The sequence below is a fragment of the Saccopteryx bilineata genome, chromosome 8 (genome assembly GCF_036850765.1).
Source record: "Saccopteryx bilineata isolate mSacBil1 chromosome 8, mSacBil1_pri_phased_curated, whole genome shotgun sequence".
Lineage (NCBI taxonomy): Eukaryota > Metazoa > Chordata > Mammalia > Chiroptera > Emballonuridae > Saccopteryx > Saccopteryx bilineata.
In genome coordinates, this window is record NC_089497.1 from 37282042 (window position 1) to 37295315 (window position 13274).

The following is a 13274-nucleotide window of genomic DNA, read 5'->3' on the forward strand; positions in this document are numbered from 1 at the left end:
AAGTGACTCCAGCTCAGAAGATCCCTCTCCTGGTTCAATTGTTATATTGCTCACCAGTTTTTAATGAATCTAGGTTTCCACATAAATTTTTACGCAAGGAGAGAATGGATAGCCCAGCCGACTTGGTGATCTATTCCCTTAATTTTAATCATTAATTTATAAGAAAGAAAAGGCCTGACACAGATTTTTGTGTCTTAATCAAATTTTAACCCTATAGATTACAGGAGAAAGCCTACTCTCAATTGCGTGTTAATTCTACCTGGTCCTATTTTCTCTATCAGCTGTCCTTCACTTCACCATCTCATACCTTGTGCATAGTTTTGTTTAATCTTATTTGCTGCAATGTTGTGACAGGTTATAAAGTAAGGTATTAAGGATGCCATTGTAAAGAAAACCTTTATAAAGAAGCATAGGGCACTTTGTGAGGAAGAAATGCTCAGAACTACTGTCATCCTTCTATAGTGATGATGAGGACAAACTTAGACCAAAGCCAACACATTGAGGATGATAGAGAAAAAAGAACTTGGGTCCTTCAACACTGTTGAGCCCCTGAATTAATCTTAGAGCCACCTGTAGGAGTCGGTGTTGAATGAGAGAGGCAGGCTAATGAGAATGACAAAAAATAGGGATTTATTATAGGATCTGACCTTACACAATTACGGGGATTTGACCTTACACAGTTGTGGGCACTGGTGAAGAAATCTGTGCCAGGCTGTCCCCTCTGCATCTGGTGCTGGGCTTGAAGTCGCTTTAGGTCAGCTGTGCCAGTGGTCAGGAAGGAGGATTGAGCGTGGAGCGAGGAGAGCGATGATGAATTGGAATCCATGCTGTCGGAGGCCCGCAAAGACCCTGCTGTGGGTGATCTACAAGAGAAGCGGATGCCCACAGCGATGGAGCCGCACACACGCCTGGCCAGGACTCTGAGGCTGAAGAGGGCACTGCCTGGAACCGGAAGAGCTGTGTGTCCCGGGAGCTGCTGCGTATCTCTGGTAGCTCCCCTTCCACGCCTGGGCTAATATTCGCCAGCTATCACAGTGCCTTGGGCTGTGCACGGGCCTTATGAGCATAAAAATAAGCAGCTGCTCCTTCACTTCTGCTTCTCAAATCTGGTGCAAATTTCTCCTGACCAACTCCAGTCCAGAGCCACACAGGGGAAGGAATTCTGGGAAATTACCTGCAGCTTAGCGAAACTGGGACAATACAAAGCCATCTCACCACCTGTCATTGACTTGTATGAGAAGCTGCTTCAGTGTTTCAAGCCTGTACCAGCATGTAGCCTACATGTGTGTCAATTAGGAAGGTTTTACCTACAAGTTCAAAGTGCCTATGACTATGTATAAATCACAATGCTAGCAAAAACTTTATCAACTCCCACCATTAGTGGTTAAAAACATAGACTTACGGATTAGGGATGAGTCAAGCAAAGTTCACTAACTTCAGTGATTACCATTTACTAACATGTTCTAGTCATCATGGACTATAACTGGTCTAAGGATTTATTCAACGAATATTACTCATTAAGAAACACTATGGACAAAGAACAAGTATTAATTGATTTGTTAACCTCAGAATTTAAAAGCTCACTGCATCTATTCATCTATTTAATCTTTCATGTGAAATGATTACTTACATTTCAGGTTCAAAAATCCCCATTAACCCTGGAAGCAAGGTATTCGCTTTAATTACTACATTTTTCTAATCACTTTGCTTAAAGTGCTTCTCATATTACATAAACATGTTTGTTTGTTTTTAATGTTTCTTTCAAATGCACCTTAACATACTGGCCATAAAATGGAACTTCCTTGTACTTCTCCAGCCACTGTCCTTCATAAGCAAGGACTGCTTATTCTTCACGAACCTGAAAAACAGTATCAGTGTGTTCTGTGAGATGCCTGTGACTTTCACTAGTGGAACACACGCCCAAACCAAGCCCCGTCCTTTCCAGAGGTAAGCAGGCCTCAGCCACTCTTCATTAGCTTCCGAAGGAGGCATTGGCATAATTATCTGCATTATTAGAAGCAGACACCCACCAGGAATTCACCCCAAGGGCATGCCGGTCACTCATTTCCACCAGTCCTGCCTTGCCAGCGAAGGCAGACCCTGCTACCGATTGCCCCACGAGGTAAAGCGTCTGTAGCCACATCTCCAATTTGCTCCACAGCCCCAACACACAATTCCATCAGAAAACCTTTTCCTCTGCTTTATTTTGAGAGGTTTCCAGGCTTTCCTTCTGTGAATGGGAAACAATTAGTCATTGTGCTGCCAGGAATGCTTTTCCCATTCATCTCTAGCCTCTCAGAAGGAAGCCATTTCTGCTTTGCTCATTTTATCCTTTGTTGGAAATAACTGACAAAGTCTAATACTTTACATCTGTTTTGGAGGCCCTTCAGCCTCCTGCAGCTGAGTGCAATTGGAGCACACACGAGGCATTTCCTCTAAACAATCCATGATACAGGGTTGCTGGGCGGGCTCTGCACAAAGACCTCAAAGCCAATGTATAACCTTCTCAAATTGAGGCCAGAGCTTACACCACTTAACAGGACCCCTCCACCTAGGCCATTATCCCTGGGACAGCTACGCAGGCAACAATAAGAAGTCCCTGGAGTCTGCTGCTGGCTCATACTTCTCATATTAGATCTCTTAGTCTCTCCTTCGAAAGAGGTCCTTTGGACCTCCCTTTAGGTAGAATTTACTATTAGTAACCCTAAATACTTATTTTTTTTTAGAGTTATGAGTAATTATTTATAATAAATAAGAAAGAGTACCGGGCATATACCAAATTTTTTTTTTATTTAAATAATTTTATTTTTTTAATGGGGTGACATCAATAAATCAGGATACATATATTCAAAGATAACAAGTCCAGGGTATCTTGTCGTTCAATTATGATGCATACCCGTCACCCAAAGTCAGATTGTCCTCTGTCACCTTCTATCTTGTTTTCTTTGTGCCCCTCCCCCTCCCCCTTTCCCTCTCCCATTCCCCCCTCCCCCCCGTAACCACCACACTCTTATCAATGTCTCTTAGTTTCACTTTTATATCCCACCTACGTATGGAATAATGCAGTTCCTGGTTTTTTCTGATTTACTTATTTCACTTCGTATCATGTTATCAAGATCCCACCATTTTGCTGTAAATGATCCGATGTCATCATTTCTTATGGCTGAGTAGTATTCCATAGTGTATATGTGCCACATTTTCTTTATCCAGTCATCTATTGACGGGCTTTTTGGTTGTTTCCATGTCCTGGCCACTGTGAACAATGCTGCAATAAACATGGGGCTGCATGTGTCTTTACGTATCAATGTTTCTGAGTTTTGGGGGTATATACCCAGTAGAGGGATTGCTGGGTCATAAGGTAGTTCTATTTGCAGTTTTTTGAGGAACCACCATACTTTCTTCCATAATGGTTGTACTACTTTACATTCCCACCAACAGTGTATGAGGGTTCCTTTTTCTCCACAGCCTCTCCAACATTTGCTATTACCTGTCTTGCTAATAATAGCTAATCGAACAGGTGTGAGGTGGTATCTCATTGCTGTTTTGATTTGCATTTCTCTAATAGCTAAAGAAGATGAGCATCTTTTCATATATCTGTTGGCCATTTGTATTTCTTCCTGGGAGAAGTGTCTGTTCATATCCTCTTCCCATTTTTTTATGGGATTGTTTGTTTGTTTGTTGTTGAGTTTTATGAGTTCTTTGTATATTTTGGATATTAGGCCCTTATCTGAGCTGTTGTTTGAAAATATCATTTCCCATTTAGTTGGCTTTCTGTTTATTTTGTTATCAGTTTCTCTTGCTGAGCAAAAACTTCTTAGTCTGATGTAGTCCCATTCATTAATTTTTGCCTTCACTTCTCTTGCCATTGGAGTCAAATTCATAAAATGCTCTTTAAAACCCAGGTCCATGAGTTGAGTACCTATGTCTTCTTCTATGTACTTAATTGTTTCAGGTCTTATGTTTAGATCTTTGATCCATTTTGAGTTAATTTTTGTACAGGGGGAGAGACTGTAGTCCAGTTTCATTCTTTTGCATGTGGCTTTCCAGTTTTCCCAGCACCATTTATTGAAGAGGCTTTCTTTTCTCCATTGTGTGTTGTTGGCCCCTTTATCAAAAATTATTTGACTATATATATGTGGTTTTATTTCTGGACTTTCTATTCTGTTCCATTGGTCTGAGTGTCTATTTTTCTGCCAATACCATGCTGTTTTGATTGTCGTGGCCCTATAATAGAGTTTGAAGTCAGGTATTGTAATGCCCCCAGCTTCATTCTTTTTCTTTAGGATTGCTTTGGCTATTCGGGGTTTTTTATAGTTCCATATAAATCTGATGATTTTTTGCTCTATTTCTTTAAAAAACGTCATTGGAAGTTTGATGGGAATTGCATTGAATTTGTATATTGCTTTGGGTAATATAGCCATCTTGATTATATTTATTCTTCCTAGCCAAGAACAAGGTATATTCTTCCATCTCATTATATCTTTTTCAATTTCCCTTAACAATGGTTTATAGTTTTCATTATATAAGTCCTTTACATTCTTTGTTATGTTTATTCCTAAGTATTTTATTTTTTTTGTTGCAATCGTGAAGGGGATTATTCTTTTGAGTTCCTTCTCAGTTGTTTCATTGTTGGCATATAGAAAGGCTATTGACTTCTGAATGTTAATTTTGTATCCTGCGACCTTACTGTATTGGCTTATTGTTTCTAGTAGTCTTTTTGTGGATTCTTTGGGGTTTTCGATGTATAGGATCATATCATCTGCAAAAAGTGATACCTTTACTTCTTCTTTTCCGATATGGATGCCTTTTATTTCTTTGTCTTGTCTGATTGCTGTGGCGAGAACCTCTAGTACCACATTAAATAAGAGTGGAGAGAGTGGACAACCCTGTCTTGTTCCTGATTTAAGGGGGAAAGCCTTCAGTTTAGTGCCATTTAACATGATGTTAGCTGATGGTTTATCATATATGGCCTTTATCATGTTGAGATATTTTCCTTCTATACCCATTTTGTTGAGAGTCTTAAACATAAAATTGTGTTGTATTTTATCGAAAGCCTTTTCTGCATCTATTGATAAGATCATGTGGTTTTTGTTCTTTGTTTTGTTGATATGGTGTATTACATTAACCGTTTTACGTATGTTGAACCATCCTTGAGATTCTGGGATGAATCCCACTTGATCATGATGTATTATTTTTTTAATATGTTGTTGTATTCGATTTGCTAGTATTTTGTTTAGTATTTTAGCATCTGTATTCATTAGAGATATTGGTCTGTAGTTTTCTTTTTTTGTGCCATCCTTGCCTGGTTTTGGTATGAGGGTTATGTTGGCCTCATAAAATGTGTTTGGAAGTATTGCTTCTTCTTCAATTTTTTGGAAGACTTTGAGTAGAATAGGAACCAAGTCTTCTTTGAATGTTTGATAAAATTCGCTGGTATAGCCGTCAGGGCCTGGACTTTTATTTTTGGGGAGGTTTTTAATGGTTTTTTCTATTTCTTCTCTACTGATAGGTCTGTTTAGGCTTTCTGCTTCTTCTTGACTCAGTCTAGGAAGTTTGTATTGTTCTAGGAATTTATCCATTTCTTCTAGGTTGTTGAATTTAGTGGCATAAAGTTTTTCATAGTATTCTACAATAATTCTTTGTATATCTACGGTGTCCGTGGTGATTTCTCCTCTTTCATTTTGGATTTTGTTTATATGAGTTCTTTCTCTTTTTTCCTTGGTAAGTCTTGCCAAGGGTTTGTCAATTTTATTGATCTTTTCAAAGAACAGCTCCTTGTTCTATTAATTTTTTCTATAGTTTTTCTGTTCTCTAATTCATTTATTTCTGCTCTGATTTTTATTATCTCCTTTCTTCGGCTGCTTTTGGGTTGTCTTTGTTCTTCTTTTTCTAGTTCCTTAAGCTGGGAAGTTAAGTGGTTCACTTGGGCTCTCTCTTGTTTGTTCATATATGCCTGAAGCGATATGAACTTCCCTCTTATCACTGCTTTTGCAGCATCCCATAGATTCTGATATGTCGTATTGTCATTTTCATTAGTCTGTATAAATCTTTTGATCTCTGCACTTATTTCTTCTTTGACCCATTCATTTTTTAAAAGTATGTTGTTTAGTTTCCACATTTTTGTGGGATTTTTTTCCTCTTTTTTGCAGTTGAATTCTAGTTTCAAGGCTTTATGATCAGAAAATATGCTTGGTACAACTTCAATTTTTCTGAATTTGCTGATGTTGTTTTTGTGGCCCAACATATGGTCAATTCTTGAGAATGATCCATGTACACTGGAGAAGAATGTATACTCAGTCACTTTGGGATGAAATGTCCTGTAGATGTCTATCATATCCAGGTGCTCTAGTGTTTTGTTTAAGGCCACTATGTCTTTGTTGATTCTCTGTTTGGATGACCGATCTAGAGCCGTCAGCGGTGTATTGAGGTCTCCAAGTATGATTGTATTTTTGTCAGTTTTTGTTTTAAGGTCAATAAGTAGCTGTCTTATATATTTTGGTGCTCCTTGGTTTGGTGCATATATATTAAGAATTGTTATGTCTTCTTGATTCAGTGTCCCCTTAGACATTATGAAATGGCCATTTTTATCTCTGAGTACTTTTCCTGTCTTGTAGTCAGCATTATCCGATATGAGTATTGCTACACCTGCTTTTTTTTGGATGTTATTTGCTTGGAGTATTGTTTTCCAGCCTTTCACTTTGAATTTGTTTTTATCCTTGTTACTTAGATGAGTTTCCTGTAGGCAGCATATAGTTGGATTTTCTTTTTTAATCCATTCTGCTACTCTGTGCCTTTTTATTGGTGAGTTTAATCCGTTTACATTTAGTGTAATTATTGATACTTGTGAGTTCCCTATTGCCATTTTATATCTTGCTTTCTGTTAGTTTTGTGTCTTGTTTGATCCTTCTCTTTCGTTTTTCTATCTTTTGTTTTTATTTGGTTGTATTCCATACATCTTTCCTCTGTTGCTATCTTTTTTATCTCATGTGCTTCTGTGGTGGTTTTTTCAATGGTGGTTACCTTTGAGTAATGAAAAGGGTCCCTACCCTGTTCGTTGTAGCAAACTATTTTGTGAGTACTTTTGCACTCCATCGTCCTTTGCTACTGTTAATCTCCATCTTCTCCCCCTCTTTCTTTTTGTTGTTGTCACAGTTTAAATTTGGTTTTATTGTGTTCTTCTTGGAGCTTTTACTTGTGGCTCTGTTTTTTTTTTTGTTCTTTGTATCTGATTGGAGAACCCCCTTTAGTAATTCCTGGAGTGGGGGTTTTCTGATGATAAATTCCCTCATCTTTTCTGTATCTGTGAATGTTTTTATTTCTCCTTCATATTTGAAGGATAGCTTTGATGGGTATAGTATTCGTGGCTCAAAGTTCCTCTCTTTCAGGACTTTAAATATTGGGGTCCACTCTCTTCTAGCTTGTAGAGTTTCTGCTGAGAAATCTGATGATAATCTAATGGGCCTTCCTTTATATGTTGTATTCTTCTTTTCCCTGGCTGCCTTGAGAATTTTTTTTTTGCTGTTGGTTTGTGTCAATTTCATTATGATATGCCTTGGAGTAGGTTTGTTGGGGATAAGAAAACTCGGTGTTCTGTTTGCTTCTTGAATTTGAGGCTTTAGTTCTTTCCACAGGCTTGGGAAGTTCTCATCTATTATTTGTTTGAGTATGTTCTCCATTCCATTTTCTCTCTCTTCTCCCTCTGATATACCTATTATTCTTATGTTATTCTTTTTGATGGAGTCAGATAATTCTTGTAGGGCTATCTCATTTTTTTTAATTTTTGAGTCTCTTTCTTCTTTTCTCTGTTGTGCCTCAAGTTGCTTGTCTTCTATTTCACTAATCCTCTCTTCTATCTGACCTGTTCTATTAGCTAAGCTTGTTACTTCGTTTTTCAGCTCGTGAATTGAGTTTTTCATTTCTGTTTGATTTGTTTTTATAGTTTCAATTTCTTTGGACATATATTCTTTGTGTTCATTGAGTTGTTTTCTGAGCTCCCTAAATTTCCTTTCTGTGTTTTCTTGTATATCTCGGAGGATTTTTAGGATTTCTATCTTGAATTCTCTGTCATTTAGCTCCAAGGTTTCCAATATATTAAATTTTTTCTCCATAGATTTTTCCTCATCTAGCTGTGTTACCTCTCTTTCTTTTGTATCCATGATATTCGATTTTCTCTTCCTTAATGGCATCTGAGGGTGGTTTTGTTGATAGTATTAATGAGATTTAATAAAGAATAAAAAGTTAAAAAAAATAAAAAATCAAAAAGTTGTTTTTTTTAAAAAAAAATAATAATGAAATAAAGAAAAATAAAATAATAATTTTTAAAAAAAGGAAATTATTTCCCCCCTACTTTTTTCCTCTCCTCTCCCCTTTTTCTTGAGAAAATCTTGTGGTGAACTGTGAATTATAACAAATAATGCCTGTGATGGAGGTCCTGAATTGGGGAAAAGTAATAAAGGGGCAAAAAAAAAAAAAAGAAAAAGGGGGGCGGTATGGACCCACAAAAAGCAAATAAGGAAAAAATTTGGGTCAAGAATAAAATGATTTGCTTTTAGGTGTTGGTTGTCTAAGAGTTATGATGAGAGGAATAAGAGGAGAACAGAAAAATGGGGGGACAAATTAAAAAAATACTATTGTATTTAGTGGAACAAGAACTAGATAAAATGGAGAGCCAGGGATGGGAGCACTGCTAGTGAGTTAAAAAGGTGAAGTAAAAACCCCCAAAATGCCACAAACATAAGTTTGAGTCCCAGATAAGATAATTTGTTTGTTATTGATGTTTGAATGAGAGGAGATGTAAAGGAGAAAGGAAGAAACTAATATAGAGGGAGAAAAGAAAGAGAGAGAGAGAAAAAAAGAGGGAACCACTAAAAGAAGAAAAAAGAAAGGAGAGAGAGAGAGTTAAGGGTTTTGGAGTGCAACCCTCATAGAGAGAAAGGAAGAGGAGAAAAAAGATAATGGGAGATGTAACACTTATGGGTAGTGTAGTTCAAGGAGAGGAGAGAGTAAGACCGGCAGAGAGTTAATCGGCCAAATTGGAGGAGGAAAAAAAGTATCAAGAATGAAGATAAGAGAAACAAACGAACAAATATAATAAAATGGGATAGGTTATAAAGTCTGCAGATTATTCTTGATTTTGAGAGGTTATCTTCTTGTTTTTTCTTTTCTCTTCCTCTTCCTGGTCGGTGACTCTGTACCCCAGGTTTTGCCCCTTTGGCACGCTCAGGTAGAGGTTTGCAGTTGATAAGTCTCTATGGCAATGTCATGTATTGTGCTTTAGTCTCGTTGGGAGTCAAGGCTCATTAGCATTCATAGGCTCCGACAGTGAGAGAGTCCGTGTTCCTGGAGCCTTTCTCCTAGTCTTTCCTTCCTCAATTAGTAGCCTGATAATCCAGCTATGGGGTTGTTGCTGCCTCTGCCTGGATAGTAAGAGGTTCAAAGAGCTGGCAACTCCCTACTCTATTCCCACTCAGCACAGGGCTCTGGGTAAGGCTCAGTCAGTCAGAGCTGCTAGCATAATCAGGCGGGCTTTCCGCCCACTCAAAGACCTCTGGCTCTGCCACTCTGTCCGGTAACACAGGCGGGCACCCACTTCCGGGGGCTTGGAGGAAACTCTCATTCACTATCTGCGCACGCAGACCAGGATATCCGGCCAGTAGTCTCACGCTCTGAGTGAAACCCCCAACCGCATGGAAATTTGCAGCGCTGGAATTCGCTCTCGCTCCGTCCCCGTGCGCAGCTTTTGCAAGGCGCTGGGGCGGCCCGAGATTCCGCTTTTGCCCACACAAAGGCCCCTGACTCTGCCCCTCTGTGCGATAACACGGGCGCGCACTGCCGAGGCACTCGGAGGAATCGCTCACTTCCCCTCTGCACGCGCACACCAGGATATGAGGCCGGCCGCGTTTCCCTGAGTGAAACCCTCACCAGCACGGAAAATTTCCACCGTTGGAATTAGTTCTCGCTCCCTCCCGTGCGCAGCTTTCCCAGGGCGCTGGGGCTGCCCAGAGATTCTGCTTTCGGCCCACAGAAAGGCCTCTGACCCTGCCTCTCTGTGGGGCTACACGGACACCCACTTCTGGGGCTTAGGAAGAGATCTCTCGCCCACTAACTGCGCTTGTCTTTCTTTGTTTGGGTTTGGCGCGAGTGTTAGCTTGTATTGCCCGGCTTGCCACAGGAACAGTTTTTCCTCCGCTAGGATCTCCGTGCCACAGCCTGGTTCGGCCTTTTGTGCGCGGCCTGGATGTATTCACCCCCTTTGCCCGCCTCAGTTTCTATATTCACAGTTACCAGAGAAAGCCGCCCTGTTTAGGTTAGTGAGGAAGGCGGAGCATTTCTTACTCCCTATTTCCTTCAGGATTTGGTTATATATTTAGCCAATTTTTCACTCGACCATACCTTCGGGTGTATTGTGAAGCATCTGGAGGCTCCAAGTATAGGTTTTTCTGTTTCTGGTTGAAGATCTTGTTGAGTTTTGGGGGAGATTTATCGGTATCGCTTCCTACTCCGCCATTACTCTAACGTCATCTCCATATACCAAATTTTTAAAAAATGAAATGATGGTAGACCCACCTGTGCTAGGCATTGTGCTAAGTGCTTTATAGGCATTCTCTGAAGGATAGCCAATCTCCTATAATTAGCTTCTCCTAAAACCAAGTCTCATTTTTAAAAAACTGTGTTCCTTGGAAAACCTGGGAGGAAGCTGACTATCCTGACTGCTATAGTCTGAATGTGTGTGTCCCCAACAAATTCATATGTTGAAATCCTAACATCCATGATGATGGCATTAGGTGGGGCTTTAGGGAAGTGATTTGGTCATGAGGTTGGAGTCCTCAGTAATGGTATTAGTGCCTTTATAAAAAGAAGGTCCCAGAGAGCTTTTCCCAGTTTTCCATCATGTGAGGTTACAGTGAGAACCTCTTAGATGGTCCTCACCAGACACTAGATCTACCAGCACCATGGTCCTGCACTTCCTAAACTCCATAATTGTGAGAAATATGAGATGCCCGGTGTCTGGTGTTGTATTATAGCAACCCAAACACACTACGACACTGACCCCAGCCAGCCTACAGTTTGGTGTTCTTTGTCACTCTGCCCCTTTGCCTGGAAAATTAGGGCAGTGGCCTCTACTATCGAATCTGAACAGCATTTTTTTTTTTTTGTATTTTTCTAAAGTTGGAAACGGGGAGGCAGTCAGACAGATTCCCGCATGCGCCCAACTGGGATCCACTTGGCATGCCCACCAGGGGGCGATGCTCTGCCCATCTGGGGCATTGCTCTGTTGCAACCAGAGCCATTCTAGCGCCTGAGGCAGAGGCCACAGAGCCATCCTCAGCACCTGAGCCAACTCTGCTCCAATGGAGCCTTGGCTGCAGGAGGGGAAGAGAGAGACAGATAGGGAGGAGAGGGGGAGGGGTAGAGAAGCAGATGGATGCTTCTCCTGTGCGCCCTGGCCAGGAATCAAACCCGGGACTCCTGCACGCCAGGCCGACGTTCTACCACTGAGCCAACTGGCCAGGGCCTGAACAGCATTTTTATGGATCACAGAGATGTAGAAAGTTTCTTTCTCTGTGATTTAGGATAGAAAGCTAGGAAGCAGGACTGTTGCATTTGTCCCCCACCACCTCAATAATAAACCCGACCCCCCAGGTCTCCATATTGATATGGCCCAAAGTCATGTACTTATCTGCTGTAGAAACAGTCCACTTAGAATTTCAGGCAGATACATCTGTGCTTTTAAAACCGTCTTTGCTCCCTGGGCCCCTGACTATTCTATACAAATGAATTTAGGCCCTGGCTCTAAGAGCCTGCAAGTTAACCTAGAATTAAGCATTTAAGAAATATAAATACAGTGTGCAACCCCCTCAAATGTTTAGCACTCTATCTGGACAAGTAGAATTTAGTAAATATGGAAAGGTTTTATTAGAATGTGTTTGTTGATGTAACTGTATCTTTAAAGCATTTAAAGAGAAAAACAAGAAACATCTTGTTATATTGGTCCATGTGATGCTATAAGCCTTAAACACACATGTTTTAAGAGCTAGAACTGGGCTGAACATCCAACATACCTTTTTCTCAAACTCTTTTGCTTTAATCTTGAGTTTATTGACTTGAGATTCTGCTATCTCTGCCCTTTCCTTGGCTTCGTTCAACTCACGCTGCTGCTTCTTATATTTGGAAAGATATTGATTGGCTTGTGCTTCCTATAAAAATAAAAAATGAAAAAAAAAGAAGAAATCTTTGTGCCTACATAGTCATATTTCTTTCTGCTCTAACATGAGAAAGTTGAAAAATGTGTGAAAGGAATCTAAACTTCTGTGCATTGAATGGACTATCATATTTCGGTATGACATATAGAGCTTCAGACTTGCCAGCAGGCACGAGTTCTATTTTTATAACGGTTTTTCCCTGAAAATGTAAAACATGGTCGGCATGTCCCACCAACGGGATGTAGTCCAGCTCTCTCAGATTTGGTATGTGGAAGAATAACCACGGTTGTTTGTCTTATCATCAGTTCAACATCTTATTTTACCTCTGGGTAGATGGGGCTCGTCTTTACAGTGATTTGGGTCAATGGGTAACATATATAATGGTGTTTTAGTCCACCTCATTTAAATAATCAATTTAAAACCCCTCAAGAAATTGTATTAGGTGTACACCAATATATATGACACTTATCGATTACATTCCATGTAGCTATGGATACTAAACCAGGGTTGGCAGATGTACAGTGTGTCCGTAAAGTCATGGTGCACTTTTGACCGGTCACAGGAAAGCAACAAAAGATGATAGAAATGTGAAATCTGCACCAAATAAAAGGAAAACCCTCTCAGTTTCTGTAGGATGATGTGGCAGCATGTGCGCATGCGTAGATGATGATGTAACACCGTGTATATAGCGGAGCAACCCTCTACCATGCCAGTTGAGATGCGGACGGTACAGAGGAAAGTTCAGTGTGTTCTGTGGCTCGCTAAATTTGAATCCGTGACCAAAGTGCAATGTGAATATCATCACGTTTATAATGAAGCACCACCACATAGGAATAACATTACCCGGTGGGATAAGCAGTTGAAGGAAACCGGCAGTTTGGTGGAGAAACCCCGTTCTGGTAGGCCATCAGTCAGTGACAAGTCTGTAGAGGCTATACGGGATAGCTACCTAAGGAGCCCTAAAAAATCTGTGTGTGAGCCCACATCGAACTGCACTGAATAGGTATGAAACTGGGAGAGCTTTCCTTTTATTTGGTGCAGATTTCACATTTCTATCGTCTTTTGTTGCTT

General features: G+C 40.2%; 1 protein-coding gene across 1 annotated transcript in view; it reads right to left on the reverse strand.

Annotated features, from left to right (window-relative positions):
* Window positions 1-641: 641 nt before the first annotated feature.
* The window catches only part of MYH15 (myosin heavy chain 15), a 173044-nt gene continuing 160411 nt past the window's right edge, over window positions 642-13274 (reverse strand). The window contains exons 40-41 of the mRNA XM_066241634.1: window positions 12063-12197; window positions 642-1858 (exon numbers count right to left, since the gene is read on the reverse strand). Coding sequence (XP_066097731.1) covers window positions 1844-1858; window positions 12063-12197 — 150 coding nt within the window. The 3' untranslated portion in view covers window positions 642-1843. The remainder of the gene's footprint in view (window positions 1859-12062; window positions 12198-13274) is intronic.